Below are 27,551 nucleotides of genomic sequence, written 5' to 3' on the forward strand. Positions count from 1 at the left end.
ATGTCAATAAATTTTAAAAATAAATAAATGAATAATATATCCATTATAACATTAAGAAAATGCCTTTAGGTCAGACACTGTTTAAGATTAAGACAGATTGGATGCTCAATAGAAATCTGCAAATTAAATAATTATTGAACAAATTGTTGATTATCTCATCTGTTCTTAGTTTGCATATAGAACAGTGAGCAAAAAAGATATGATACTTGGATTGATTCATATAAAAATGTGCGTTTAAAAACGCATTGATTGATCAGAGTAGTAGATATACCCTCTAAGGGCCAGTGATTAGAAAATATTTTGTTCAAAATCTATGTAAACCTTTGAAATTGCAAGTATCTCACACAAAGGTAAACTCTATGTAATAGTAGTGCTTTAGCAGTGTAATGATAATTTTCCCCCAGATAATTTAATTCTTTTAGTATTTAATAATGTACTAGTCTCATATATTTATATGGGACTTCAGAGTTTTCTGATAATGTTCAACACCTCAGCTGATTTTAATTCTCATAATCATACTGGGAGACAGATGGGATAGTTATTATCATGCCTGACTTCCAGTGAGGCACTGAGAGTTTGCAGGGCCTGGTAAACCATAATCTGAATCCAGATGGTTAATATAATAGAGTCATTAAGAAGATGGCCATTAATAGATGGAACAATGGTAGGTGAAAAAACTTGGACGATGATTTATAAGGTGAATTGGTGGTCGAGCAATATTTTGAGACCGTGGCTGTAGTCAATCTGTCTAATCCATCCTTTCATTTAGACTAGTATTTTTTAAGGTTAGCAGGAAGAGTGTTATAGTATAGTACTATATTCTAAGACCCAGTAGATATTTTCTTACATGGGTGCAAGGAGATACCTTTGAAAAGAAAGGATGCAGTTAGTGCCTTAACAAAAATACTCCTTGACAGGATCATAATATTTCCGTGGAAATGGATGACCAAAATTCTTTCTATGTAATATACACCAAAAGGAGGACGCCTTGTTCACGGATCATCCTGGTAAGCATCGACCATTGCCAAATTAAAATATTTTGTGCCTAGAATAGAATAATGATAGTATTATCTCAATTCGTTAAAAAAAATTCCGCAGTATTTTCTCAATTAAGTTTCTTCTCTGTAAAACTTTGGTGAGCTCCTTTGTTCACTGGCATATTACCAATGCCCAGAAGAATGCACCCAGATACCAGAGAAACAGTTATTGAAATGAAGTTGCTTGTGTGAGGGCTAGCATTGACCAAATGAAGAGGAAATAAGCAAATATTACCAGCACAAAGTCAGAAATGGCTTCCTCCTCAACTGGGCTTTTGTTCAAAGGCTTAAAAAAGTGTAATGGGGTGTGTGTGTGTGTATAAAACATATATATACATATATGTTGTATATGACATATATGTATATATAATGTAAGAACAGGTAAATACCATATAAAGTAGGTAAATTTTCTGCTAATAAAATTATTCCAGTTGTTAAGATAGAGTGTGATAAATCACTATTTTACCATGTTTCTCCCAAACCCATGGAATCTAAGGATTTTGTGGCTTGAAAAAATCAGTGGACTCTGCTAGAAGGAGGAAAGAGATGAAAGAAGAGGGGAAGGATAATGGGAGGACCACCATGCTAGTGGCTCAGTGAGATGCTTTATGTACATCATCTCATATAATCTCATATAGTCCTGTGCAGCATTATCCCTCTTTAGAGACAGGAAGTGGAACGCCCACGGGTCCCACAGTCTGGAAGTTAGGAGGTAGTATTTGTACCCAGGCTTCTGCTGCTACTGCTGCTGCCACTTCCCAGCTCTGCTTGTTCTGTGCCCAGATTCTTGCTTGGAAAACTGGTATTGTCAGTCGATGTGGTCCAGGGACTTTCCTTTAACAACAATGAGCGGGGGTTAAGTTGGCTTTTACAAAGCGAACTAAATATTAGTAGAGCATGAGCGAGCCCACACTTCTGACATAAACTGTATACAGATAGTCGTATAACTCACTGAACTCAGATCAGGCTTCCATCCTCACTCCTGAAACAGGTCTGTCCTGAGGAAGGTTACCAGTGACCTCCATGTTGCAAAATCCCGTGGCAATTTTCCGCACTTACCTTAGGCAATCTATCGATAGAATTTGCGGCAGTTTTTCACCATCCTTCTTGAGTATCTTGAGATATTTTTTTTTAAACTTTGCTTGCAAGATACTCTACTTTCCTGTTTTTCTCTCCCATTCCATTGGCCACTCCTTCTGTCTCCTTTACCGATTTCTCATCAGTCTCCTGACTTCTTGTTGGAGCCTCCCAGGATTCAGTTCTTAGACCTCCTCTCTTTCCTGTCTACACTCATTCACCAGCTAGTGCCCTGGTTTTAAATACCTCCTATATGCTGATCACCTCCATCTTTCTGTCTCCAGGAGAGACCAGTTCCCCGACAGTATTCTCATATATTCAGCTGCCTGCTTGACATTGCCACTTAAATGTCTAACGGGGATCTCACACTTGACATATTTAAAATTGAACTCCAAATTATCCCCCCGCCACCAAAACCTGCTTCTCTATCATCTTCCATGTCTCAGTAAATGGCAAGTCCGTCTTCACAGTTGTCCAAGCCCCAGACTTTGGCATCGTTCTTGATTCCTCTCTTTTTCTCTTATCCTATTTCCATTGCATCAGCAAATCCAGTCAGCTCTTCCTCCAAAACATCTCCAGAATCTGATGATTACTTCTGACCACCCCCACTGCTCTCACTCTAGCCCAGGCCACCAAAATCTCTAGTCTGCTGTTTCAGGAGACTGGTCTCTCTTTCTGTGCACGGCATCTTACAGACTATTCACACAGCAGCAGAGTGATTGTTCCAAAACATGTTATAGCATCACTCCTTTGCTCACCCTACCTTAACTTGATTCTTATCTCATAATAAAGCCCAAAGTCTTTACAGTACCCTCCAAAGCTCTACAGAATTTGCTCCCCAGCCTTCCTACCGGGTAAGTCTCTAATCTCCCCTCCTCCTCTGTCCCTTGCTTACTCATCTCCAGACACACTGGGCTCTTTCCTCTTCATTTCACACCCCAGGAGTGTCCCCTCCCGGTGGTTCCCACAGGTACCTGTAAGGTTCACTACCCCCTGTCCTTCAGGGATTTGCTTCCCTGTCTCCTGACCACCCGATTTCAATGGCAAGTCCTCTTCAAAAGTATTTCCTCATCTTCTCATGCCAATGATTTTTTTCTCTCCACAGCCCATGTCACCATCTGATACTCTGTTGATTTACTCATTTGTCTTATTTATCATCCATTTCCCCGCTAGGATGTAAGCTCCTTGTGAACAGGGATTATTATGTCCCTGTCACCCAGGACAGTGCCTGGGACATAGTAGGTGTTTAATAAATACTCGTGGAATAAAAGAACAGTTAATTTGAGCATAAAGACTTAAATCTGCATCTAAAAAATTACAGATCTAGCCCATGTGTTTGTTGATTTCAAACCTGCCTCCCAGGAGTGACTGAGAAAAATGCCACGTGTCATCTTGGCTTATCCTGGGGGTGTTGGGGTGCTGACCTTTGCTTGACACTGCTCTCTGTATCCTGATCTGGAGGTCACTGGACAGTCTCTGCTGTAGTGTTATGAAGGGAAGTCTTTCCCATCTGCAAATGCTTAGACGCTACAGTTTCAGTACTGTGTCTTCATCAGCTATATTGTCATAGCTCTGGCTAGTCCTTTTACAAAATAGAAATCAAGGAAGTGAAATTCCCTTCTTGTGCTACAGTGAGTGCCCCTCACCTACCAGTGATCACTCACACCCCTGGAATTTCATTTTTCTGCTTTAATTAATTTATGTGCATATCTTCGGGTATTCATTTATTCTTTTGGTGTAATCCATATTATGCCCTTCAGATTCATCAAGGATGGCTGACTTAATATCGGCATGGTTATTGTATGTCCCAGTTATGCAGATGTAAGGTGTTCCCCCAGAGAACACCAACCGCTGTGCTAGGTTTCAGCAAGCAGGAAATGCCGTGTCTGGTGGTTCTTGCTGACCCAGCTAAAAGAGACCGAATGTCACATTTCACTTCCAGGGGCTAGTGCTGGGTTTTGATATTCCCTGGTACTATAAATGGCACCTCAGGGAACGTTCAGGTACACGGAACATTTTCTTTGCAGTCCAGTTCAATGTCTGCAGAACGTCATATGCTGTCTGGATGGGCACAAGTCACTTGTCCCTTAGTGCCTCCTAAGTTCTAGACAGACCCGCCCAGAGTGTTCATGTACTCACGAACACAGCGTTTGCTCTCAGCGTACTTCTGTGCCTCTGTTTATGCTGCTCTCTCTGCCTGGCAAAATCTTACTCATCCTTACAGATTCATCTCGAGTAAGAAAGCATTCCCTGAATCAGCTTGACAGACGTGTCTTCTTGCCCCTCTCTGGATTCTCCACAGCATGTGAAACATACCTCTTCTACAACAAGTTCAGCATTACAGTAGGGTCTGTTACATAAGTTTCTGTGTTCACACTCCCCTCACATCCCAAACTGTGAATTCTGAGACCTGTGGTTTCTCTGTCTTCGTGTTTATCCCCCAAAATTAGCGTAGGAAACACCAGCAACGCTGAGTGAATGACTGATTGTATGAATGAATGAAATTGCATCCAAATAGGGGAATAGAATTCATTTGAGTTTGTTCCCAGCTTAATGCCTTTAAAAAGAATCCTAAGAATGTTTAGTGGGGATTTTTCCATTTTCTTTAGCAGTCACTCCCCACTATGTGCACGGCCAGTTTGATACCAAAAAATGTTATATTGAAATACACTTCAGGGAGCTAAAAAAAACCCGCTTATTTCAAAAGAATAGGCTCGTTTGTTCCTTGCAAACTTTCTGGCATCTTTCTTTCTACATGCTCTTTTCCCTCTGCCCCGTCTTCAGCCAAATTCTCTGGCCGGGTCTGCTGTAAACAATGATTTTGTGAGTGGTTGTGTGTTCTCTGCAGTGAAAACCCGCCTTGTTTTCTGTTGCTAGGCAACCCCATTCCAGCTGCCCTTGAAGAAATGCGCGGTGGTGGGAAATGGTGGGATTCTGAAGAAGAGTGACTGTGGCCGTCAAATAGATGAAGCAAATTTTGTCATGCGGTAAGAGAGCTCCCACAGCGCGGCTTCTGCCTCCTCTCTTCTCCCCCACCCCTCCTGCCAGCCCCGGGGCCTTTGGAAACCAGTCACTGGTGATGAATCAGCGGTAGCTGCTCTTCAGCCGTCCCTTCAAGTTCACATAGAAGTGAGTTGAGGAGATAGGCCAGGGGAGCCAGGGAACTGGCCCCAAGAAAGTGCAAAGCTGGGAGAGCTTCAGAGGTCGTGGGGAGACCCCCAGAGTGGAAACACTCATTCAATTTTATTTTATTTTATTATTTATTTATTTTTTTTTTGCGGTACGCGGGCCTCTCACTGTTGTGGCCTCTCCCGTTGCGGAGCACAGGCTCCGGACGCGCAGGCTCAGCGGCCATGGCTCACGGGCCCAGCCGCTCCGCGGCATGCGGGATCCTCCCGGACCGGGGCACGAACCCGTGTACCCTGCATCGGCAGGCGGACTCCCAACCACTGCGCCACCAGGGAAGCCCCACTCATTCAATTTTAGACGATACAGTTGGATGACTCCAACTTTAAGACTTGTGCTTAAGACAAACTCTCTATGAATAAACATTTTCATTAATTCATTTCATTCTACGCACTCTGCTGCTTTGTTTTTCACAAAAGTATTTGGAAGTAGTGAGTAGGATTTGAAGAGGGGTTGGATCTGGGCAGCACTAAGAAAACTGGGAGGAAGGAGGGGGATTACATTTCGGGCGAAGAGGAAGCTTGGTAAGGAGACTGGGCAAAGTGGTGACGTGATCCTGCAGGGGTGTGTAAAGGAGCTGCTAGGACACATCCAGCCAAGAGTAGAGACCATGACACTGAAATGGCACCAACCTGCGCCGTTGGGTAATTTTGACCAGCAGGGAAGATAGTGAGTGATTGGATAGTCACAGGCTTGGGATTGTCTGGTGGAGAGGAGAGAAGGGTGGGAAGGGACAGCATGGAGGGTCCTGGCTAGAGAGAGTGTGAAGTGACACACATTGAAGTCTCGGCTGGATGGGAAGTGGACCCTGAGAGGTGTGAAGGAGAAAGGAAGGGGGCCAGTGGGACCAAATGATGGGGTTCTTCAGAGCTGGAGGGGGCGGTGGCGGGAAAGATGAGAGAAGGTGGGGAAAAGAGAGCTAATGTCAAAGAATGTCCCACTGGAGAATGTGACTTCACCTTCTCTGGGGGATGAGCAGACGTGTTGTAGAAAAAAAGGACGTTTGTTACCGAAGAGGCATAGGAGCCTGGAGGCTGTTCTGGGGAGGGTCTTTCAGGTGTGCCCCGAAGTCTCAGTGAAGTGGAAATGACTATGAACCAGGGGCCAAAATGCTCTGGGGCCAGGAAGGCTGAGGTCTCCAGCAACACAGAGGGCAGAAAGCTGAAGGGGGGTGGCGGTTGTGTTTTGTGTTCATTTTTAAGGATAAATAGATAATGGTCTAGAAGTAGCAAAAGTTAGCTGAGAGAACACTGAACCACCTCTGGGCTCTGAGCTAAGTGGAGTAGGGGAGAGTAAAGCCTGTCTGAGAGTGTTGCAAGGAAGCTGTGTACTCAGGGGAGGGTCAAGTTCCCTTTCAGAGAGCAAGGGTTGGGCTCCTTGAAAGACTTTATCTCACTGGTGAAGCCTGCTGCGGAGTGGGAGTGGGGTCCTCTTCTATCTCTCTTTCCTTTATGGAGTTGCCCTGCCCTAGTTTTTCCAGTGTAAGACTCTGTTTTCCTCTCCATTGCCATTCTTATTTTTTGTGATACATACAAACCATAGAAACATGGAGACAATAAAAATGTAGTTCTCTTAATTCAAGTCGACGTCAGTTTGGTGAGCACCTACTTTGTATCGGGTCTTCACTGGGGTTGGGAATGGTATGTTGAACAATTCCCCTCATGGACTTAAAACCTGGAGATGTGCCAGTGCTGTGACTGGGGTGATTCAGGAGCAGATGATGAGTGGGTGGGGACCTTCTGAGGGGAAGTGGCATCTGGGCAGAGCCCTCTCTCCATTCCATTCTGGACACAGGCCACCCTGTCCAAGCTCTAATGTAGGAAGGACACCAAGTGCTGCCACAGGGTTGTGAGCCATGGGGAGAGTGCAGTGAGATGGGATTTAAGCTGTAGAAGTGGGGACAGTTACCTGAAGAGTAGAGGTACCCCCGCTAATACATTGGTGTTAGGTGGAGGCTGAAGGGCCAGCAAAGAAAACAGGGAGGTTGGAGGACCAGCCCTTGCTGCAGACTCACTATGCGACCCTCAGTGCACTGTTGTACCTTTGCTGCAGCTCAGCTGTCTAATCTATGTGAGGAGGTGGCTGCAGACAATACCACAAGCCTTTCCACTGTAGAAACTCTGATTCTGTGATGATGTGACTATCACACCACTGTAACACATTCACGTAGTCTAGTTTAAATTTTCATATTGCCCCCGAGTATAAGTTGATCTGCTTTTTCCAGAAACTATGTAAGGAAGAAAGAGTGGAAATATTATACTCACAGACTCAGGAAAGTTAAGTGATTCCGAGAGGTCTGAGTGCAATGCGGAAGGAGGCATTAGTACAATAAATGTATTTCTTTAGTATTCCTGAGTGGGCGTGTGTTTGTCACTACATTTAGGAAGATGGATCTTTTAAACTTATGTGCACGAGATCAGGCCTAAGCATCTTAGGGGGTTACCTATATTATTTATTACAAATAAGCAGGACGGCATTTGTGTTGTATACAATCAATACTGATATATTCAAGTGCAGAATTAATGAGTGCTTGGGGTGCACAGCACAGGATTAAACGGATGTTCATGGAATGATGAGGGAGGTGAGGGCTGAAAAAAATTCAAAGAAGGCAGCATCAAAACTAGATGTGCGTGTGCCTTTGATTCAGTTTCAAGAATGGCGCCGTTATCATAACACCTTTGAATTTTTAAAAAGCCTTATTAATCGTTTACAATGTGGGAGTAATTAAATGTTGATAAATTGTTTATAAAGTATTCTTATCTGACCATTTATGTATCTATTTATGCACGGTTGCTTAATACACATTTTGGGGGCACCCTGAGGAAATTGAGGTAATATCATATGTTCAAAATTAAACATTTAGTGAGTAAATGTGATTGGAAAGCACATAGTATGTTCCTGGACTATAGGGTACATGGACAGTTACACTGAAAGATGAGATCCCAAAACAGCCTTACCTGTACACAGTGGTATACCCAGTTACAGTTCAAGATGTTTTCCAGAATTAGGATATAACAATGCCATAATTTCCTTTGCTTGGACATTTTCAAACACGTCTTCTAATGCTAGAAGTCAACTCCCCGTTTTTCAAAGTAAACATTTGCTCTGTAGCCAAAAGCAATACTTTAAAAAATAAAATTGTTGAATAAAATGTATCTGGGAGTTGTGCAAGACAGAGATAACTGATTGTGTGTTCTGGAGAGGAATTGGGTGGCTCAGGAATATGAGTGAGGACAACATAATTTTGGTGCCTTTGAATTATTCTCAATTATATGTGTTTTACGTATTTAAGTGTACATACAACTTAAAAAGGAAGTTTAGAATTTATTCTATTTAAAGATTCCTCTCCAGACCCACCTCACCCACCCACCTCCACCCCCCACTTCAAAGAATATTCATTCCTCATCAATTCTGTGATCATATCTTCTAGGGTCACAAGTATAGTTATTAAGACACTTCAGCCATTAATATCCGTTCATTGAGCCAACAAGCGATAATGCAGAGTTTGAAACACTTTTACACAATATGCCTAATTGGAAACAGTTTGACTGTATTAAATGTGCCTTTTATGTAAATCTATGTAATTATCAATTTAGGAGTTGCGGAGCTAGAATTATAGTGTGCTTTTTTTCGAAGAGAAGAGCTACAGGGAAGTATCATAGAAATTTGGACTTGAAGAGAAAGTATACTCAGAAGAACAGACATTTACACCAGAACACAGTGTCATTATTTTCCAGAAATGAATGTATAAAATATTATCTTTATTGTTTTAAGCATTTCCCTCTATTGCAGGATTTGGCAGTTAGTGTCTGGAAGTGTTTCTCTGAGCTTTTGCTTTGTGATAGGAGGTGTGAAGTGGACCCAGACATATGAGCCATGGATCAATCTATGAGGAATGCACAGAAAAAGTATTTTTTCAGGAATACCGACTAGTTTCATTTAACGATGACAAAGCAGGTTAACCGCACTTTCCGGCAATATTCAGAGTTTACAGGTTTAATATAATGTGGTTGATTCTCAAATGTTATGAAGGGCCATCAGGATCAAAGGGGAAGTGATAAATTAGGAGATTGGGATTAACATATACACACTGCAATATATAAAATAGATAACTAGGGCTTCCCTGGTGGCGCAGTGGTTGAGAGTCCGCCTGCCGATGCAGTGGACACGGGTTCGTGCCCCGGTCTGGGAAGATCCCACATGCCGCGGAGCGGCTAGACCCGTGAGCCATGGCCGCTGAGCCTGCGCGTCCGGAGCCTGTGCTCCGCAACGGGAGAGGCCACAACAGTGAGAGGCCCATGTACCAAAAAAAAAAAAAATAGGTAACTGACAAGGACCTACTGTATAGCACAGGGAACTCTACTCAATGTTCTGTAATAACCTATATGGGAAAAGAATCTGAAAAAGAATGGAGATATATATATATATGGATATTTATATATGTGTGTGTGTGTGTGTATAACTGATTCACTTTGCTGTACACCTGAAACTAACACAACATTGTAAATCAACTAGACTCCAATAAAAACTTAAAAAAAAAAATTACATTCATCAAAAAGAAAAGAGAGACAGATGCCCAAATTCTAGTCTGTGTTTTATCCTGGGAGTCCTTTCCATCTTTGCGAAGATCAGTTAAATCACAAGAGCACAGTCAGTACCATGGCCGGATGAGCCTGGCGGTTAATAAGCTCGCTCCCCGACATGGTCTTCGGAAACCTCTTGGGATATGGTGCGACCACTAGACTAGAGATGCCTTAAGTAGGCTCTGTGACTTGGCTTCCCCCAGGCTCCCCACCATGCCTGTTGTGTTTGTTCCCAATGGGCACTCAACTGGCTGACATTAATCTGTGGGGAGCTGCCAGAAGAACCAGAATCTTGTTACCAAAGAACAGGTGGAAGGAAGATTCCAAATCAACTGAGACAAGTTTCTGCCTGGGATGCCCTGATGTGGTAGGAGTCAAATACAGGGTAAATATGAGACGACATCAAGGAACTTGTGCTGATCAGCTGAGTCGGTGCTCAGACAAGTCCGTGTCCTGGGGGAAATTTGTAGGGAAATTTTAATAGTTGGGGAATGGCCGAGACCTTAATATTTGTAAGATGTCTACCGGCAAAAAAACGAGGCTTTGGTTTGCTGAAGTAAGAAAAACTTAGAGGTGCCCTGCTGTGGAGTCAAGACATGGGTGGACAGGAGCACTTAGGACTCAGTAATAAAAGAAAATCTGTTGGAATCTATAGACTCATTTGGGATGGTCAGAAGTAATAGATATATATTTAGTTATATTTATATGATATTTCTGATATGTGATATATTTGAGCTTTTACTATGTATGCAGCATCAAGGTAGGGACTTTTTATACATTTCTTACTTTACTCCTTGCAACCATCTTATTGGAGAGGAAAAGCCATTATCCTCATTTTGTGTAATGGGGAAACTGAGGCAGTTGACAACTTGGTTAATGTCTCACTGGCAGAAAGCCATGGGATTTGGATTTGCAGTTGCAATATTTTCCATTGTAAGCATTCATAAGATGTTGCGGTAGAGGAGAGCACCCAGGGCTGTGGGGTGTGTGTGTGTGTGTGTGTGTGTGTGTGTGTGTGTGTGTGTATGAGGGAGGAGGAGCTATTTCTGTCACCTGTACTCTTCCCTTGCCTAGACTGGGATGGTGGAGAATCATTGCATTTCGTTAAATGACAGATTATTTTGCCTTCACCAGTAGGCAACCATACGTTGGTCATGTACCCAGAAGTCGCACATGCATTGATTTAGGTGGCAGAGTTTGCTTTGAATGTACTATTATAATTTAGAATTTGGGAAAAGAATGAAAAACACAAGCAAATACAATTCTTCCTTTTCTCTTGAAGTTTGTTGGTATCCACAGAGAACACTGTAGGTCCTGTGTCTTCTAGGGGACTACACCCTCCTGAGCACTAATTTCATATATACCCTGACTTATCACCTCAAAAATATTTTGAATGGAATAAATTCATTTTAGTTATATCTCTTTCCTTTAGTAAATCCCTTACCTCTCTAGCTGACATTTTCTTTCTTCTAAAACAGAAATAGTTTTTATGACCGCATTTTGAAGATGCTAAGAGTTAGTCATCTAATGTCTACTAAAAGGGAGAGGTGATCAAAACAGTTATTTGTGAATTGAGCTAGACTTAGTAAAATTCCTATTTGCCATGATAATTGACCTGATTTAAAAGTATGTAAATCATTCTGAACTGCTTGTTCTTGTTTCTCTAGATGCAATCTTCCTCCTTTGTCAAGTGAATACACTAAGGATGTTGGATCCAAAAGTCATTTAGTGACGGCTAACCCCAGCATAATTCGGCAAAGGTAAGAGTTTATGACTTCTGTTTGTGAGGAATTAAAAGGAAGGCTTTCGAAATATTTAACATCGTAAAGGCAGTGAACATAATTCAGTTTGGGAAACAAAGAAGAAAACCATCTGGACAGGCAGGAAGGATGAAGGAGGGAATTGTAAATAAACTAGACAGGATTATGGGAATCCAAACACTATTTCATGCTTCCTCTGGGATTCCGTTTCTTGCCTTTAGAGATGGTAAAAATAACATGTGAATCCATCATTTTGCTCAAAGAAGTAATATTATATCGTGCTTACTCATTACTACTACTTTCCAATTTGTTGGCTTCAGTCCCAACTCATTGATTGGCACTGATTGGTGAACGGAAGTCTTATCAACTTTATTAAAGAGTAAAAACAGAGAAGTGACCACTTTACTGCATATGCACGCATGAAAGTAGCAATATTGTGGGAATGTACAAGAATGTGTGATTATATGATGTTACAATATAGTACATCACGTGATATTCAGTCAGATTTGGGAAAGCAGATGGAAAATTCTTACTCTAGTATCGATTCCAGAAATCATGGCAGCTGCTGTGGGAGCTTCTGGGGGTCGTCGGTTTCACAGCGGTAAGCTGTGAGCTGTTTATCCAAGGACTGTTTGCTGTGAGCTGTTTATCCAAGGAGCTGTTTATCCAAGGACTGTTCATCGTAGAGAATGACTCAAGCTCTGTGAAAAGAAGAGTCGAACATTGCCCTATGCTCTCCCATGTACACTAGCAGTTACTAGTGAAATACCCAGATATTCTAAGCTCAGGCATTTGCCACCTAAGGAAGTCTTATCCGAGTGAACAGCGCTTGTGTGTCACTTGATAAACAATGCTACACTACTTGTTTTGGTTCATAAGTAAGTATATTCCCATAAAATAGATGTTGGGAAACGCAACCAATTTTTAATTTGACAGATACTGTGAAATTACACTTCCAAAATGTACCATTTACTTCCTCTTCGGTCATGGATCAGACTGCCTGTTTTCCAATACTGAAAACATTATGTGCTGTTCATCTTTTAAATTTTTGTCAGTTTGCTGAGTTAAAAATGATACATTATTTTTTACTTAATATGTTTTTTTTTAATATAAGAAGGGCTGAGTGGGTATTGACTATTAGTATTTTTTCTTCTGTGAATTGCCTGTTTGCATTCTTTGCTCATTTCATACTTTTTTTCTTTTTACAAACTATTTTCCTGTTGATTTATAAGAACTGTATAGATATTAAGTCTTTGTTTGCTATATATGGAGCAAATATTTTCTTCTAGTCTGTTTAACATCTGTCCTATCAGAACTCAACATTTTTATACAATGAAACTTGTTAGTCTTTTCCTTTTTTTTAAAAAAAAAAACTATCTTTAGACAATCTTCCTCACCCACATCTCCTCCACTGAGAAAATATTATCCTGTATATTTTTAGTGCATTTATAGTTTCATCCTTCATACTTAAGGAATTTAATCCATGTGACTATCTTTATTTTTATAACACTGATCTTAATGTTTTTCCACAAAAATATATGTTCGTTATAAGAAATTAAGAGAGAAAAATACAAAGAAGATGGTAACAAAAAGAATCACCCCAAACCTCGCCATTTGTGAATAACTATAACTAACACGAGGTACACTTTTTTCAGATATTCAATATATTCTTCAGAACTTTGAAGATATTGTTCCATTATCTTTTGGCACCCAGAGTTGCCAACCAAAAATCTAATGGAAATTTATTCATTTCTTTGTTTGAGGGAAATCTTTCTTTCCTTCCTCCACTAAAACTTATACATTTCTTTTTACCATTTGAATTCAGAAAGTTTACCAAGGTATATCTCAGAGTGGGTCTCTTTTTTCATTAATGTTGCTTGGCACATTAATGAGAGGTCTTTTGAGTTGGAAGACGTGGAGGTGTAGTGGTTATGGGTCTGTCCTCTAAAGCAAGATGACTTGGTTTTCGCTTCCTGCTCGCCCACTCACAGCTGTGTGAGCTTGACTGAGTTACTTAACACTTCCTCCTTCAGTTTCCTCATCTGTAAAGCAGGGATAATAATACTTAGTTTAATTCATACTTACAATGAATTAAACTACATATATATGTAGATGTATATATGTGTAAATATGTGTGTGTGTATATATGTATATTATAATTATATATATGCTTAGAACAGTGCCTGGTATATTGTAAGCACTATATAGACGTTAGCTATCATTAGTATTGCTTTTCATCTTTGTGAACATTCTCTCTCTTATATGGCTGATTATTTCCTCTTCTTCATTATATTTGCTCTCTCTTTCTAGTCCTCCTATTAAGTGGATATTAGAACTTCTAGATATTTCTAACTCTTTCCTTGTACCATGTAGCTTTGTGTGTGTATATGTGTGTTGTGTCCCAAGAATAACCCCTTTCAGGTCAGTAAATCGTATTTTAGTTGTGTTCATTCTGCTATGTAGTCTACCATTTCCACTTCTTAATTGTATTTTTATTTTTTGTGAGCTAAATTATTTTTCTCATAGCAGCATATTTTTTATGGATATAATATCCTCTTAGGTTTCATCAAGACTGTATAAATGGACTTAAAAGTTTTGTATTTTTGTTCTTTCTATATTCAGATTATTCTTCCTATTTTTTGGACTTAATGCTACATATATGATTTGACATTTTCCAAAATTTGTACTTTAGTTTTCTGTTCATTTTTGTATGGTAAGCCTTTTTGCTGTCAGTGAATATAGTTTTATAGGTATATTACTTTCATAATAAACAGTTAGTTTAAAAAATGTCACTGAAAACCAAAACTGTCAGTCAAATTTGTGAGTTAGTATTGAATAACTTAAATGAATGACCAAAACAGTGCTATATATTTAATTTTTAGTGTGATTTGTTTGCTGACATAAACTAATGTAGCATAGCAAGGAGTTGGGAAGAATAAGAAAACAAAACATTTCTCTTTTACAGTTTAGTTATTGACTCTCACTCAGTCTTGGGATTTTTGTGGGTTTTTGTGAGAGGGCTTGGGGGTCTGATCAGGAAGATGTCAGAAAATCAACAATGATGATGATGTCTCTTTAATTCAATTAAGTGGATTGGGGTTCTGGAAATCATAAAAATGTGCAATTTTTAAAATTGGGAAGGGTTCATATCAGATTCAAGAGAATGAGCAAAAGGTCAAGAGAACACTTACAGAAATATTTTTCTTTGATTATTTAAATTTTTTTAGATAATTTCAGATTCACAAGAAGTTGAAAAACAAAAAAAAGTACAGGAAGGTCCTTTGTACTCTTCATCCAGTTTACCCCATTGTTAATGTCTTGCATAACCATAGTATAATACTTTTCCGTTCCTGGAGGGGAATGAAACATTCAGTACATTACACTGAAGGACAAAAGAGTCTATTTTTCTACCTGAATATGTGGAGTTGGTGGTAAGATTTTAAAAAGCTCGTGAAAACGAGTATTTATTTAGAACAAGACAGAGCAAGATGAAAGAGAAAGTGAGATTGTGATTTTGAGAAAAATTACAACTACAGAAGGAGAAAGGAAAGGATCAATAATTGTTTGAAGGGGAAAAAAGTTCAATAAAAAGAATTAATGCAACGCAAGCAAGAGTCATTATGATTAATGCTGGGTCAACATTTAGTCAGTGTTTCTATGTGCCAGGTTCTATGTTCTTTATACGCATTGCCTCATTTAATCTCAAAATAATCCTAATGAGGAAGTATTTTAATGTGTGTTTTTACAGAAAAACAAACGTGACATAAGTTTTGTCATCTGCTTATATTCACAGCTGCTGGTCATCAGTCTGGGACTTCACCCAGACTTGTCTCAATCCAAAACCCATACTCTTAACCAGTGACCATCGCACACCCCATCTTTCCAGGTGATCCATATGTTGCACAAGGAGACAATTGAGTTTCCATAAGTGATAAGTCATTTTGGAAAAGGGAGTGAAAGTTTTTTCACTTAATAAAGTATATTCAATGTTGCAAGGTTTTTGAATACAAAATCAAAATGCATGTAGCAGCTCCATTTTGTGAAATATGGAAAAATATATCCCAGTAACATCAGATACTTTTATATACTTAACAGTTAGACAATGGGAATTCCCTGGTGGTCCAGTGGTTAGGAGTCGGCACTTTCACTGTTTCGGCCAGGGTTCAATCCCCGGTCAGGGAACTAAGATCCCGCAAGCCACGTGGCTCGGCCAAAAAAGCAAACAAACAATTAGACAAAAAAGCAAACCCTCTATAGAAAAATTACGGAATTTTATTGAGGGACATTTTGGACAACCTAAATGTCAAATAATATTAATTCTAATGATTCTTGCTTAACCTTGCGCTAATTCTTTATATTGAACTTAATGTTAACGAACAGGTTTACTTTGCCTCTTAAACATTTAATTTTTGACCCTTTCCTTTCTCCTTCTGTAGTTATCAGATTCACATATATATAGACCCTTAATATATGACAGAGGTAATATTGTAGATCAGAGACAAAAGGACAAATTTTCCAAAATGATGTGGAGACAGTGAGGTATCTATGAAATTATACCTCTACCTCATACCTTATACCAAATATCATTTCCAGATGCTTAAGACCTAACTTTGAAAAGCAAAACAAGCAAGCTTGTAGAAAATAACATAGGTCTTGTGATTTCTTATATAAGAATCACATAGCACTAAACAGAAGGGAAAAGACTGATAAGTTTGATTTATTAAAATTGGGAACTTTTGTTCATAAAAAGACGTGGTAGAAGTAGGGCAAATACAACCACATTTTAGAGGAAGACAACTAACAAAGGACTTGGATCCAGAATATACAAATAATTCTTTTACGTGTAATTTAGAAATAAATTAATTGAATATGAAAAACAGAAAACCGGTAGGAAAATAAGTCAAAGAGTTGAACCAGACTTCATAGAACTCTCCAAATCGCCAATAAATGAATGAATAGATGCTCTACCACATTAGTAATCAGAAAGAATGCAAATAAAAATCCTTAGGAGATATCATTACACATCCATCAGGTTGGCAGAACTTATTCCAACTGTTAGGGAGGATGTGGACCCGAAAGTACCATATATGCTATTTGGAGGGAATATGGTTCCAACCACTCTGGAATGTGTTTTGATGTTATGTAGTAGGGTTGAAGATACACATGCTCCATGCCCTAGCAGTTCCACTCCTAGGTATATACCCTAGAGAAAAACAGTATTTATAAGAGAGAAATGTATAATAACGTTTATAGTAGCTAAAAATTAAAATAGTTGTGAATTCATGGTGGAATGAATCAATGAATTCAGGTATGTTCACATAGTGGAATGCTTTACCACCACCAACTATGACTACCCACAATAAAGTGGGTGAACTTCAAAAACCTGATATTGACAAAAAGAAAGGAGTCATAAAAAATACAGTAGGGGGCTTCCCTGTTGGCGCAGTGGTTGAGAGTCCGCCTGCCGATGCAGGGGACACGGGTTTGTGCCCTGGTCTGGTAAGATCCCACATGCCGCGGAGCAGCTGGACCTGTGAGCCATGGCATCCGAACCTGCGCGTCCAGAGCCTGTGCTCCGCAACGGGAGAGGCCGCAACAGTGAGAGGCCCGCGTACCGCAAAAAAAAAAAAAAAAATACAGTAAGATGTCCATATAAAGATAAAAATAAAACTAATGAACAGGATGGTTTAGAGACACGTCCATAACAATTTGGAGGACCAACAAGTGGTTCCTTCTCAGGGGAGGAGAGTGTTGGATTCAGGAAGTTTTTTATTCAGATCTTGTAGTCTCCTCCCAAAGCTTTGCACACCCAAGATGCTGGCAGTGTCTTGAACTTTCACGTGACTAAAAATCAAATTCGTTGGGCAAAGATGTGCAGTGGAAATGCCTAAGTACCACTGATTTTCATGGCTGTCCTCCAGATCCTTGATTCTTATCAAAATATTCCACTGAGAGTTATAAGCCCTATGAGTTTTCACTACAAAATTCTCATAGAAAAGATATCGGTATCAAGATAAAACAGGTGTGAGGAAATTCAGTATATACGAGAGGCACCCATAATGATGATTCACACATTATATATGTATAATTAATGTGTGTATATATATATATATTTATAATGTATACATTATTCTGCCTGTAGGAAAAATAAGGTTAGAGAAGGTAATATTCGTTGAGGTAGTTAGTAGAAATTCTCAGTAAGAAGGGGCTCTGCTATAGCCTTTGTTAGGATATCTTGTCTAGAGTACATTTTCAGTTTTTAAAAACAGCTTTATTGAGGTATAATTGATATACAAAAACACTGCACATGTTTAATGTGTATAATTTGATGAGTCTGGGCATACGCATACACTGATGATACTATCACCATCATCAAGGTAATAAACATAACCATCGCCTCCAAAAGTTTCCTTGTGCCCCTGTTTTTTTGAGTGTGTGGTAATAAGAACACTTAAGATGACTTATGAGTTCTATTCTCTTAACAGATTGTTGTTCAATGGGTATATAGTGAACTATTTTTGACAGCACCTAGAACAAAAGGATTAGTTAGGGTGCCCGGGACACAGATTAGAAAGGGCTTTGCAGTCTCATCCAACTTCTGATTGCATTTTTATGGGTTAGAGAAGTTATTCTAATGTGACAGCAGAGTCTGTTGGATCTTCACACCCACTGCTGTTGTCCTCTTCCTTCCTTTGCTGGGTTTTGTAGGTGGATGGCAACAAGGATCCCTTCACAGGGTTGCCCTTCATTAACATGCACCAGCTCTAACCAATTGGTCCGCAAGCATTTTTGTTCAAATACCCTTTAAAAGAATTTTTAAAATCCGTCATTATTTCCTTGATCTTTAAAAAGTTACCTAATTTTTTTTGGCATGAAGTTAAATTGTTGCCAAGCATGAACTTTCAGAGCTTTCTACATTGTGCATATTTAAATACATATTGTCAAAGTCTCAGAAGTGCAGATTTAGCTTTTTGGATGTTCCATGTCCTCATAGCAAAGCCAGTGCGCTTTGTCAAATTAGTTCATTAAGTTGAGTTGACTTTCTGTCAGAAAAAGGCAGACTACATTTTATTCAATTAAGTGCTAAAATGTAACCCCATATGATCATCTCACTTCTGAGTTCTAATTATTCAACATATAAGTAAGGTATAGGAGTTGCCAAGAGTTTGTCCCCTGGATAAAATAAGGCACAGCCTCCATCTATTTCTTATAAAGATCTTTTGGCTTTTTCTCAGGGGTCACTTCTTCAGAAACGATGTACCTTACAAATGTTTCTTTGTTTGGTTGCCTGGTGGCTTTTACACTCTGGGGCACTGCATCATTATAATATTTGGGATAATAGGAGGTATGTCTTTTGTGAAGTGGAAAAGGGAAAATTATGAAAGTAGAGTTTGGAAAATAGTTGTTTAGGCTATCAGATTAGTCCTGAGTAAATGTTTTAGAAAAGTGCATATGTGGAATTTGAAGATTTGGAAACTCACGGGGGAAGAGGGAGATTAAAATGGGAGCTTCACAAGAACAAAGTTACAGAGGTGCTCATTCAACAAACATATTTTGAAATCTACTCTGAGACAGAGAGTACAAAGTTGAAGAAAATACAACTCATACCCTGAAGTTGCTTCCAGTCAACAGACATTCTGTAGTCTTGGAATCCATAAAGGGGGTCCAGGGGACCCGGAATCCCTTCTGAAATTTATTCTTAAAATTTTATGTGTGTGTATTATATACTTTTTAAATCCGATTTTCCAAGGCTTCCATTACTCGCAATAAGTTTAAAATTCACTGGCCCAAACTGAGTCATTCTATCAAGTAAAATTAGAGATTACAGTTCTCAAAGCTTGTTTCTTAATTTTTCAATAGAATTGAAAACTCAATTAGCCATTTTGCCCATATCAGGTGTTCAGTACATATTTGGGCAAATGATGGTTAAAAAATAAAAACTGGAACTTAATTGATTGTCCTGTTATTATATTACTTTTGAGCTTTGAGGCTCCAGCTTGGGCAGTGATTATTATATGCAGCCACAAAAAAGAGCATCAGTGTTCTGAGTGTGTGCTTCCATGTGGACATATTAGAGGCAGTAGTATCAGTGTGAACAGCTTGGGGTCAAGAATCTTTTATCTGTGCTCTTGAGACCCCAGCATGTTTTTTTGGCATACAGGACATGCACAGTAAATGTTTAGGGAGTGAATGAATAAGTGAATATATATATTTTAAATATCCTTCAAACTGTATTTTTGGTTTAAATTGTCTTTAAAAAGGAAATCTAATGAATTTTTTGGTGTCAGTTAAAATGTTTCTATGGTCTTAAAGTAAGATAAATTTTTTAGTAACAGATATTTCAAAGCAGTATTAATGAAATGCTTAGCGGGGAAAACTTGGTTCCTCTTTTTTAAAAAGTTGACATAAATTAAGGAACAAAAAAGTTATCAGAACAAATAGAGTACAAATCATGGTGGAGTTAACCTTTTAAAATTTGTAAGTGTGTAGCTTTTAGTCGACTGGAAGGACTTGATATAAGACCCAAATATTTATTTTGAAGTTTCTAATAGCAGGTAGAAACTGGGTAATCTCTTTTCGTACAAGTGAAAGAGACTGTCCAATGGTTATCACTTCTAATTTTACTAAAGGCACTTGGGAGTGTAGAGGTATTATCTGGGAGAACAATTGCTTATTTTATTGATGTACTTTTCCAAAAATAATTTGAGCTTTGAGGAGAATGACTTGGATCCAAAGAGGGTTTATAACAACTTCTTTTTAACATTCTACATGACTCATACCTCAGACTGTGTTCCTAAACATCTCCATCTCTTCTGCCCGCTGACTTCTTTTTTCTTTTCTCTCCAAACTTAGAGCAGTTTATCAGTGTTTGCACCAAGGTTTGGCAGTCACTGATAGCCATTCTGCCTAACATCTGCTGTGATATAAGGGAATTAAAAGGCAGATGCTAAAACTGGAACTAGAGAGAGCAAGGAGAAGACAGAGAAGAGATGCCTCTAAAAGGGTGTAGATCTGTATGGAGTTTGTGTCTGGATGAAATAGTTATCCAAGTCTTGGCTTTAAAGAGACTTTGTGTTCAAATTCTAGTGCCACTGCTAGTAAGTGCTTCATACCTGCTAGCTATATAAAGTTAGTTACTTAACCTCCCCCTTATGAGTTGAGAATAAAATTATTTACCTTGAGGATTGTTGAGAGATGTAAATGAAATAATGTAGTTGTGGCCAGGGAAGCTATTTTGATTAATACCCAGAATAGCTACTCAGGAGGACTCTCCTGTTGGAATACATCTTGTTCTTGGTTAAAGCATATTGTTAATGCATTATTGGGCTCATCGAATTTAGGGAATCTCCAAGAGTATCTGCATACTTCTCCCCCAAACAAACAAAAAACCCCAAAACACAAAACAGAAAATCATGAACCTAAAACCAGACCAAGCATTGTGAACTATAAACTTCTGATACTAAAGCTGAGAACAGGAGATCAAGCCCTGGATTCACCATGTTAATGTGTGCCCCATATTAAGCCTTGATAAGGGACAATGTGGTCCCAAGTCATATTAGCAGTCTATGGCTTCTAATAGAAGCAAACACAAATTTCTTCTAGAGGAAAGCTCTCAGAATACCACCTTCAAACAGATATAAGCTCATAAGGAAACACTGAAATTCACAATATTGAAAGTCCTCAGAGATAAAAAGTAAACAAAAATTGTAGATAGACACGCCTGAGAATTTACTGAAATTGTCAGATGAAATATATTACTAAGTATGACATTCTTATAGAAAAAATAAATATGAATCAAAATTCAGCAAGAAAATGTCAAAATTACCTAGATAGCTTTAAAAAAGAACCAAGTAGGAATTTTATTTTATTGTTTTAAAAATATTTATTTATTTATTTGGCTGCATTGTGTCTTAGTTGCAGCATGTGGGATCTTTCATTGCAGCATGGGACTCTCTAGTTGTGGCCTGCGGGCTCTAGAGTGTGTGGGCTTAGTTGCCCCATGGCATGTGGGATCTTAGTTCCCTGACCAGGGATTGAACCCTCCTCCCCTGCATTGGAAAACAGATTCTTAACCACTGGACCACCAGGGAAGTCCCCCAAATAAGAAATTTAGAAATGAAAATGTAATTGTTGAAATGGACAGACATCAGATTAGACATAACTGAAGAGAGAATCAGTGAACTGGAAAATAGAGCAAATAATTTTTTAGATACAAAGATACAGAAAATATGAAGACAAGACAAAGAAACTTGGAGACTGGAATAAGAATGACTACCAGTCCAGTCTTTCTTTAAATGGAATAGTGGAATTATAAAATAGAGGTGGAAGTTGAGACTTCTTCAGAGTTAAAGAGTAATGTAATCTATGAATACAAGAAACAAAGTATCAAACATGAATTAAATTTTTAAAAAATGCAAACCTAGACCATTTTAGTAAAATTGAACTAAAGATAATAAGCAACTTTTAAAAGCAGCTGGAGAAAAAAGACATTACCTGCAAAAGAATGATCATTACACTAAAAGCAGACTTCTTCCAACAGTAAAAATGGAAGTCAGAAATCAATGGGAAAAAACAAATGGAATCTAATTAAACTTAAAAGCTTTTGCACAGCAAAAGAAACCATAAGCAAAATGAAAAGACAGCCCTCAGAATGGGAGAAAATATTTGCAAATGAAGCAACTGACAAGGGATTAATCTCCAAAATATACTAACAGCTCATTCAGCTCAATATCAAAAAAACAAACAACCCAATCCAAAAATGGGCAGAAAACCTAAACAGACATTTCTCCAAAGAAGATATACAGAGTGCCAAATAGCACTTGAAAAGATGCTCAACTTCACTAATTATTAGAGAAATGCAAATCAAAACTACAACTAGGTATTGCCTCATACCAGTCAAAATGGCCATCAACAAAAAATCTACAAACAATAAATGCTGGAGAGGGTGTGGAGAAAAGAGTACCCTCCTACACTTTTGGTGGGAATGTCAATTGGTGCAGCCACCATAGAGAACAGTATGGAGGTTCCTTAAAAAACTAAAAATAGAACCACCATATGACCCAGCAGTCCCACGCCTGGGCATATACCTGGAGAAAACCATAATTCAAAATGGTACATGCACCCCAGTGTTCATTGCAGCACTATTTACAATAACCAGGACATGGAAGCAACCTAAACGTCCATCAACAGAGGAATGGATAAAGAAGATGTGGTACATATATACAATGGAATATTACTCAGCCATAAAAAAAGAACAAAATAATGCCATTTGCAGTAACATGGATGGACCTAGAGATTGTCAGACATAGAAAGATAAATATATGATATCACTTATATGTGTAATCTAAAAAAAAAAGGGTACAAAGTAATTTATTTACAAAACAGAAGTAGAGTCACAGATGTTAAAACTTATGGTTAGCAGGGGATTGGGGGTGGAGGATAAATTGGGAGATTGGGATTGACATATACATACTACTATATATAAAACAGATAACTAGTAAGAACCTGCTGTATAGCACAGGGAACTCTACTCAATACTCTGTAATGGCCTGTATGGGAAAAGAATCTAAAAAAAAAAGAAAGAGTGGATATATGTATATGTATAACTGATTCACTTTGTTGTACGCCTGAAACTAACACAACATTGTAAATTAACTATACTCCAATACAAATTTAAAAAAAAAGAAATCAGTGGGAAAATATCTTCAAAATGCTGAGAGAAGAAACTATCAACACAGGAGTGTGTACAAATTGTCTTTCAAGTAAGAAAAACATTTTCTGTACAAACAGATTATTTACCATCAGCAGACCTTCACAGAAAGAAATTCTAAAGAATGTATTTCAGGAAAAAAGAATGTTACTTTAGAAGGAAAATCTGGGATGGCAAAGAAATTGGTAAACATATAAACAAATCTAAATGAACCTCACCCATATGAAATAAAAATTATACATTATCTTTACATATGATTTGTAGAAGCCACAGATATGGAGAGCCTGCTTTAACGGATGTGAGTATCCATGGGCTGGGTCCTGGAACCAATTCCCTGTAGATACCAAGGGATGACTGTACTGGAAAATAGCATCACTTAAATGGGAAGGGAGAGATTGAAGTGTTTTAAAGCTCTTGTTTCAGTTATTTATTGCTCAATAACAAATCATTCGCCATGTCTTAAATAACAACAGTCATTTTAGTGTCTTTCACAGTTTCTGTGGGTCAGGAATTCAGGAAGGACCAGGCTCAGGAGATCTGGCTTATGATCTCTCATCCGGTGATTGGAGTTGAAATGGTGAAGGATTGGAGCAGCTGGGGTTGGCTGGGCATCTCTCTTTCTCCATCTAGTCTCAGGGATCTCCATGTGGTCTCTCCTTGTGAGCTTGTTTGGGCTCCCTCACAGCATGCCAGCCTCAGTACAGTGGGATTGTTTGTATGGTAGCTGACTTCCACCAAAGCTAGTGTCCAAAGCGAACATGGCAGAAGTCGTGACATTTGTATAACCTCACAAAGGAAATGACATATAGGTCAGTTCCATCACATTCTATAGGTTGAGGCAATCACAAAGGCCCACCCAGCTTTGAGAGGAAAGAGTCCTAGCACGGATCTGCCTGTTGTTAGGAGAAGTGTCAAAGTCACATTTTTAAAAGAATATGTATGATAGGAGATGTTATTGTGGTCATCTTTGGAAAATATAATCTGCCTTGGGTCACAACAATTCATATCCCTTGCCCATTCAAAATAACATTAGTCTTTCCCTGAAGACCCTCAAGACTTACTCCGTCACAGCATCAACTTCAAGTCCCAGGATCTCCAAAGAATTGAAAGAAGGAACAGCAACAACAACAGAAACCCAGAAAAGAATAACCTGAAAACAAAAGTACAGCAGAGGGGATCTAAAATGCTAAAGTTGATTCTTTGAAAAGTTGATAAATAAAAATTACTTAAAATAGACCTTTTATAATTTTTCTACAAATTGTCCTAAAAATAAAGGGAAAAAAACCCTAGTGTGTACAAGCACACATATCATGTTGTAAATAATTTGAAAACATTTGCACTCTTTAGACATACAAAAATATATCAGTGGTTTTGTAACTAGTGTCCATATTGATGGAATATTATGCAATGATATTATGGAATAATATTCATGAATAATTTTAACAAATGGTAAAATGCCCACATAGTAAGTGAAAAAATAAGTATATAAATGCGTATGCTTCAACTATGTAAAACTATATGCATAGAAAATCCCTGAGGAAATAAATCAACATTTTCCAAATTGGCTGCAAAGTTTTATAATAGGAAAAAAATCATTAAAAGCAAGCCTTATTATTTTACATTTTCTCCTAATGTTAACTCCCTTTGATGATACAGTAGCCCTATGAGTTAGAAGAGCAGACAATAGAATGAAGCCCTGATTTTGTGTGTGTGTGTTCCTGCCTTTCCAGATCTAAGTAAGGTTGGCTTGGACCCCAAGTTTTATGCACTGAATTCAGAAAGTCAGAACATTCTGTGCATCTTTTCAGGAACATTGTCTTGGGAGCAGTGGAAGTGAGCCTGGCAACAAGAACCCACCTCCTGACATGGAGTAGTTATCACATCAGTGTCCATTTGTTTCTTTCCTTTCTCTTTCCCTCTCTGAAGCTCTAATCCTCAGCATTAAGTAGCAGGTCAGATCAAATGTTACTTTAAAAGAATAATTAGTACATAATTAGTAAATACTGGAATAGCCTAATTTCTCATGATACTTTTATGCAGATCCATTGAGAGTAGGTTGCACTCCAGTGAATAAAACATTAAGGGGTTGACCCAGAATGAGTACCAGGTTAAGAATTTTTACACAGGATTTATATTGACTTTCAACATGTTGAATTATAAGAACATGTCTCTTTTTCCATCCCCTCACTTTCAGTCTGTATGTGTCCCTAGGTCTGAAATGGGTCTCTTGTAGACAGCATATATATGGGTCTTGTTTTTGTATCCATTCAGCTAGTCTATGTCTTTTGCTTGGAGCATTTAATCCATTTACGTTTAAGGTAATTATTGATATGTGTGTTCCTATTACCATTTTCTTAATTGTTTTGGGTTTGTTACTGTAGGTCTTTTCCTTCTCTTGTGTTTCCTGCCTAGAGAAGTTCCTTTAGCATTTGTTGTAAAGCTGGTTTGGTGGTGCTGAATTCTCTTAGCTTTTGCTTGTCTGTAAAGGTTTTAATTTCTCCATCAAATCTGAATGAGATTCTTGCTGGGTAGAGTGATCTTGGTTTTAGGTTTTTCTCCTTCATCATTTTAAATATGTCTTGCCACTCCCTTCTAGCTTGCAGAGTTTCCGCTAAAAGACCAGCTGTTAACCATCTGGGGATTCCCTTCTGTGTTATTTGTTGTTTTTACCTTGCTGCTTTTAATATTTTTTCTTTGTATTTAATTTTTGATAGTTTGATTAATATGTGTCTTGGTGTGTTTCTCCTTGGATTTATCCTATATGGGACTCTCTGTGCTTCCTGGCCTTGATTAACTATTTCCTTTCCCATATTAGGGAAGTTTTCAACGATAATCTCTTCAAATATTTTCTCAGTCCCATTCTTTTTCTCTTCTTCTTCTGGGACCCCTACAATTTGAATGTTGATGCATTTAATGTTGTACCAGAGGTCTCTGAGACTTTCCTCAGTTCTTTTTATTCTATGCAAATGGAAATCAAAAGAAAGCTGGAGTAGCAATTCTCATAAAAGACAAAATAGACTTTAAAATAAAGACTATTACAAGGGACAAAGAAGGGCACTACATAATGATCAAGGGATCGATCCAAGAAGAAGATACAACAATTGTAAATATTTATGCATCCAACATAGGAGCACCTCAATACATAAGGCAAATGCTAACAGCCATAAAAGGGGAAATCGACAGTAACACAATCATAGTAGGGGGCTTTAACACCCCACTTTCACCAATGGACAGATGATCCAAAATGAAAATAAATAAGGAAACACAAACTTTAAATGATACATTAAACAAGATGGACTTAATTGATATTTATAGGACATTCCATCCAAAACCAACAGAATACACATTCTTCTCACGTGCTCATGGAACATTCTCCAGGATAGATCATACCTTGGGTCACAAACCAAACCTTGGTAAATTTAAGAAAATTGAAATCGTATCAAGTATCCTTTCTGACCACAACGCTATGAGACTACATATCGATTACAGGAAAAAATCTGTCAAAAATACGAACACATGGAGGCTAAACAATGCACTACTTAATAACCAAGAGATCACTGAAGAAATCAAAGAGGAAATCAAAAATTACCTAGAAACAAATGACAATGAAAACACAATGACCCAAAACCTATGGGATGCAGCAAAAGCAGCTCTAAGAGAGAAGTTTATAACAATACAATCCTACCTTAAGAAACAAGAAACACCTCAATAAACAACCTAACCCTCCACCTAAAGCAATTAGAGAAAGAAGAACAAAATAACCCCAAAGTTAGTGGAAGGAAAGAAATCATAAAGATCAGATCAGAAATAAATCAAAAAGAAATGAAGGAAATGATAGCAAAGATCAATAAAACTAAAAGCTGGTTCTTTGAGAAGATAAACAAAATTGATAAACCATTAGCCAGACTCATCAAGAGAAAAAGGGAGAAGACTCAATAGAGTTAGAAATGAAAAAGGAGAAGTAACAACTGACACTACAGAAATAAAAGGATCATGAGAGATTACTACAAGCAACTCTATGCTAATAAAATGGACAACCTGAAAGAAATGGACAAATTCTTAGAAATGCACAACCTTCCGAGACTGAACCAGCAGAAATAGAAAATATGAACAGGCCAATCACAAGCACTGAAATTGAAACTGTGATTAAAAATCTTCCAACAAACAAAAGCCCAGGACCAGATGGCTTCACAGGCAA

At 38.3% G+C, this 27,551-nt stretch overlaps 1 protein-coding gene across 1 annotated transcript in view; it reads left to right on the plus strand.

Moving 5' to 3' along the window:
* ST8SIA1 (ST8 alpha-N-acetyl-neuraminide alpha-2,8-sialyltransferase 1) overlaps positions 1–27,551 on the plus strand; it is a 146,775-nt gene that overhangs the window by 78,236 nt on the left and 40,988 nt on the right. Inside the window, exons 3-4 of the mRNA XM_065887602.1 lie at positions 4,992–5,101; positions 11,551–11,643. Of these exons, the coding sequence (XP_065743674.1) occupies positions 4,992–5,101; positions 11,551–11,643 (203 nt within the window). The remainder of the gene's footprint in view (positions 1–4,991; positions 5,102–11,550; positions 11,644–27,551) is intronic.

This window comes from Phocoena phocoena, chromosome 11, assembly GCF_963924675.1.
Source record: "Phocoena phocoena chromosome 11, mPhoPho1.1, whole genome shotgun sequence".
Taxonomy (NCBI): Eukaryota; Metazoa; Chordata; class Mammalia; order Artiodactyla; family Phocoenidae; genus Phocoena; species Phocoena phocoena.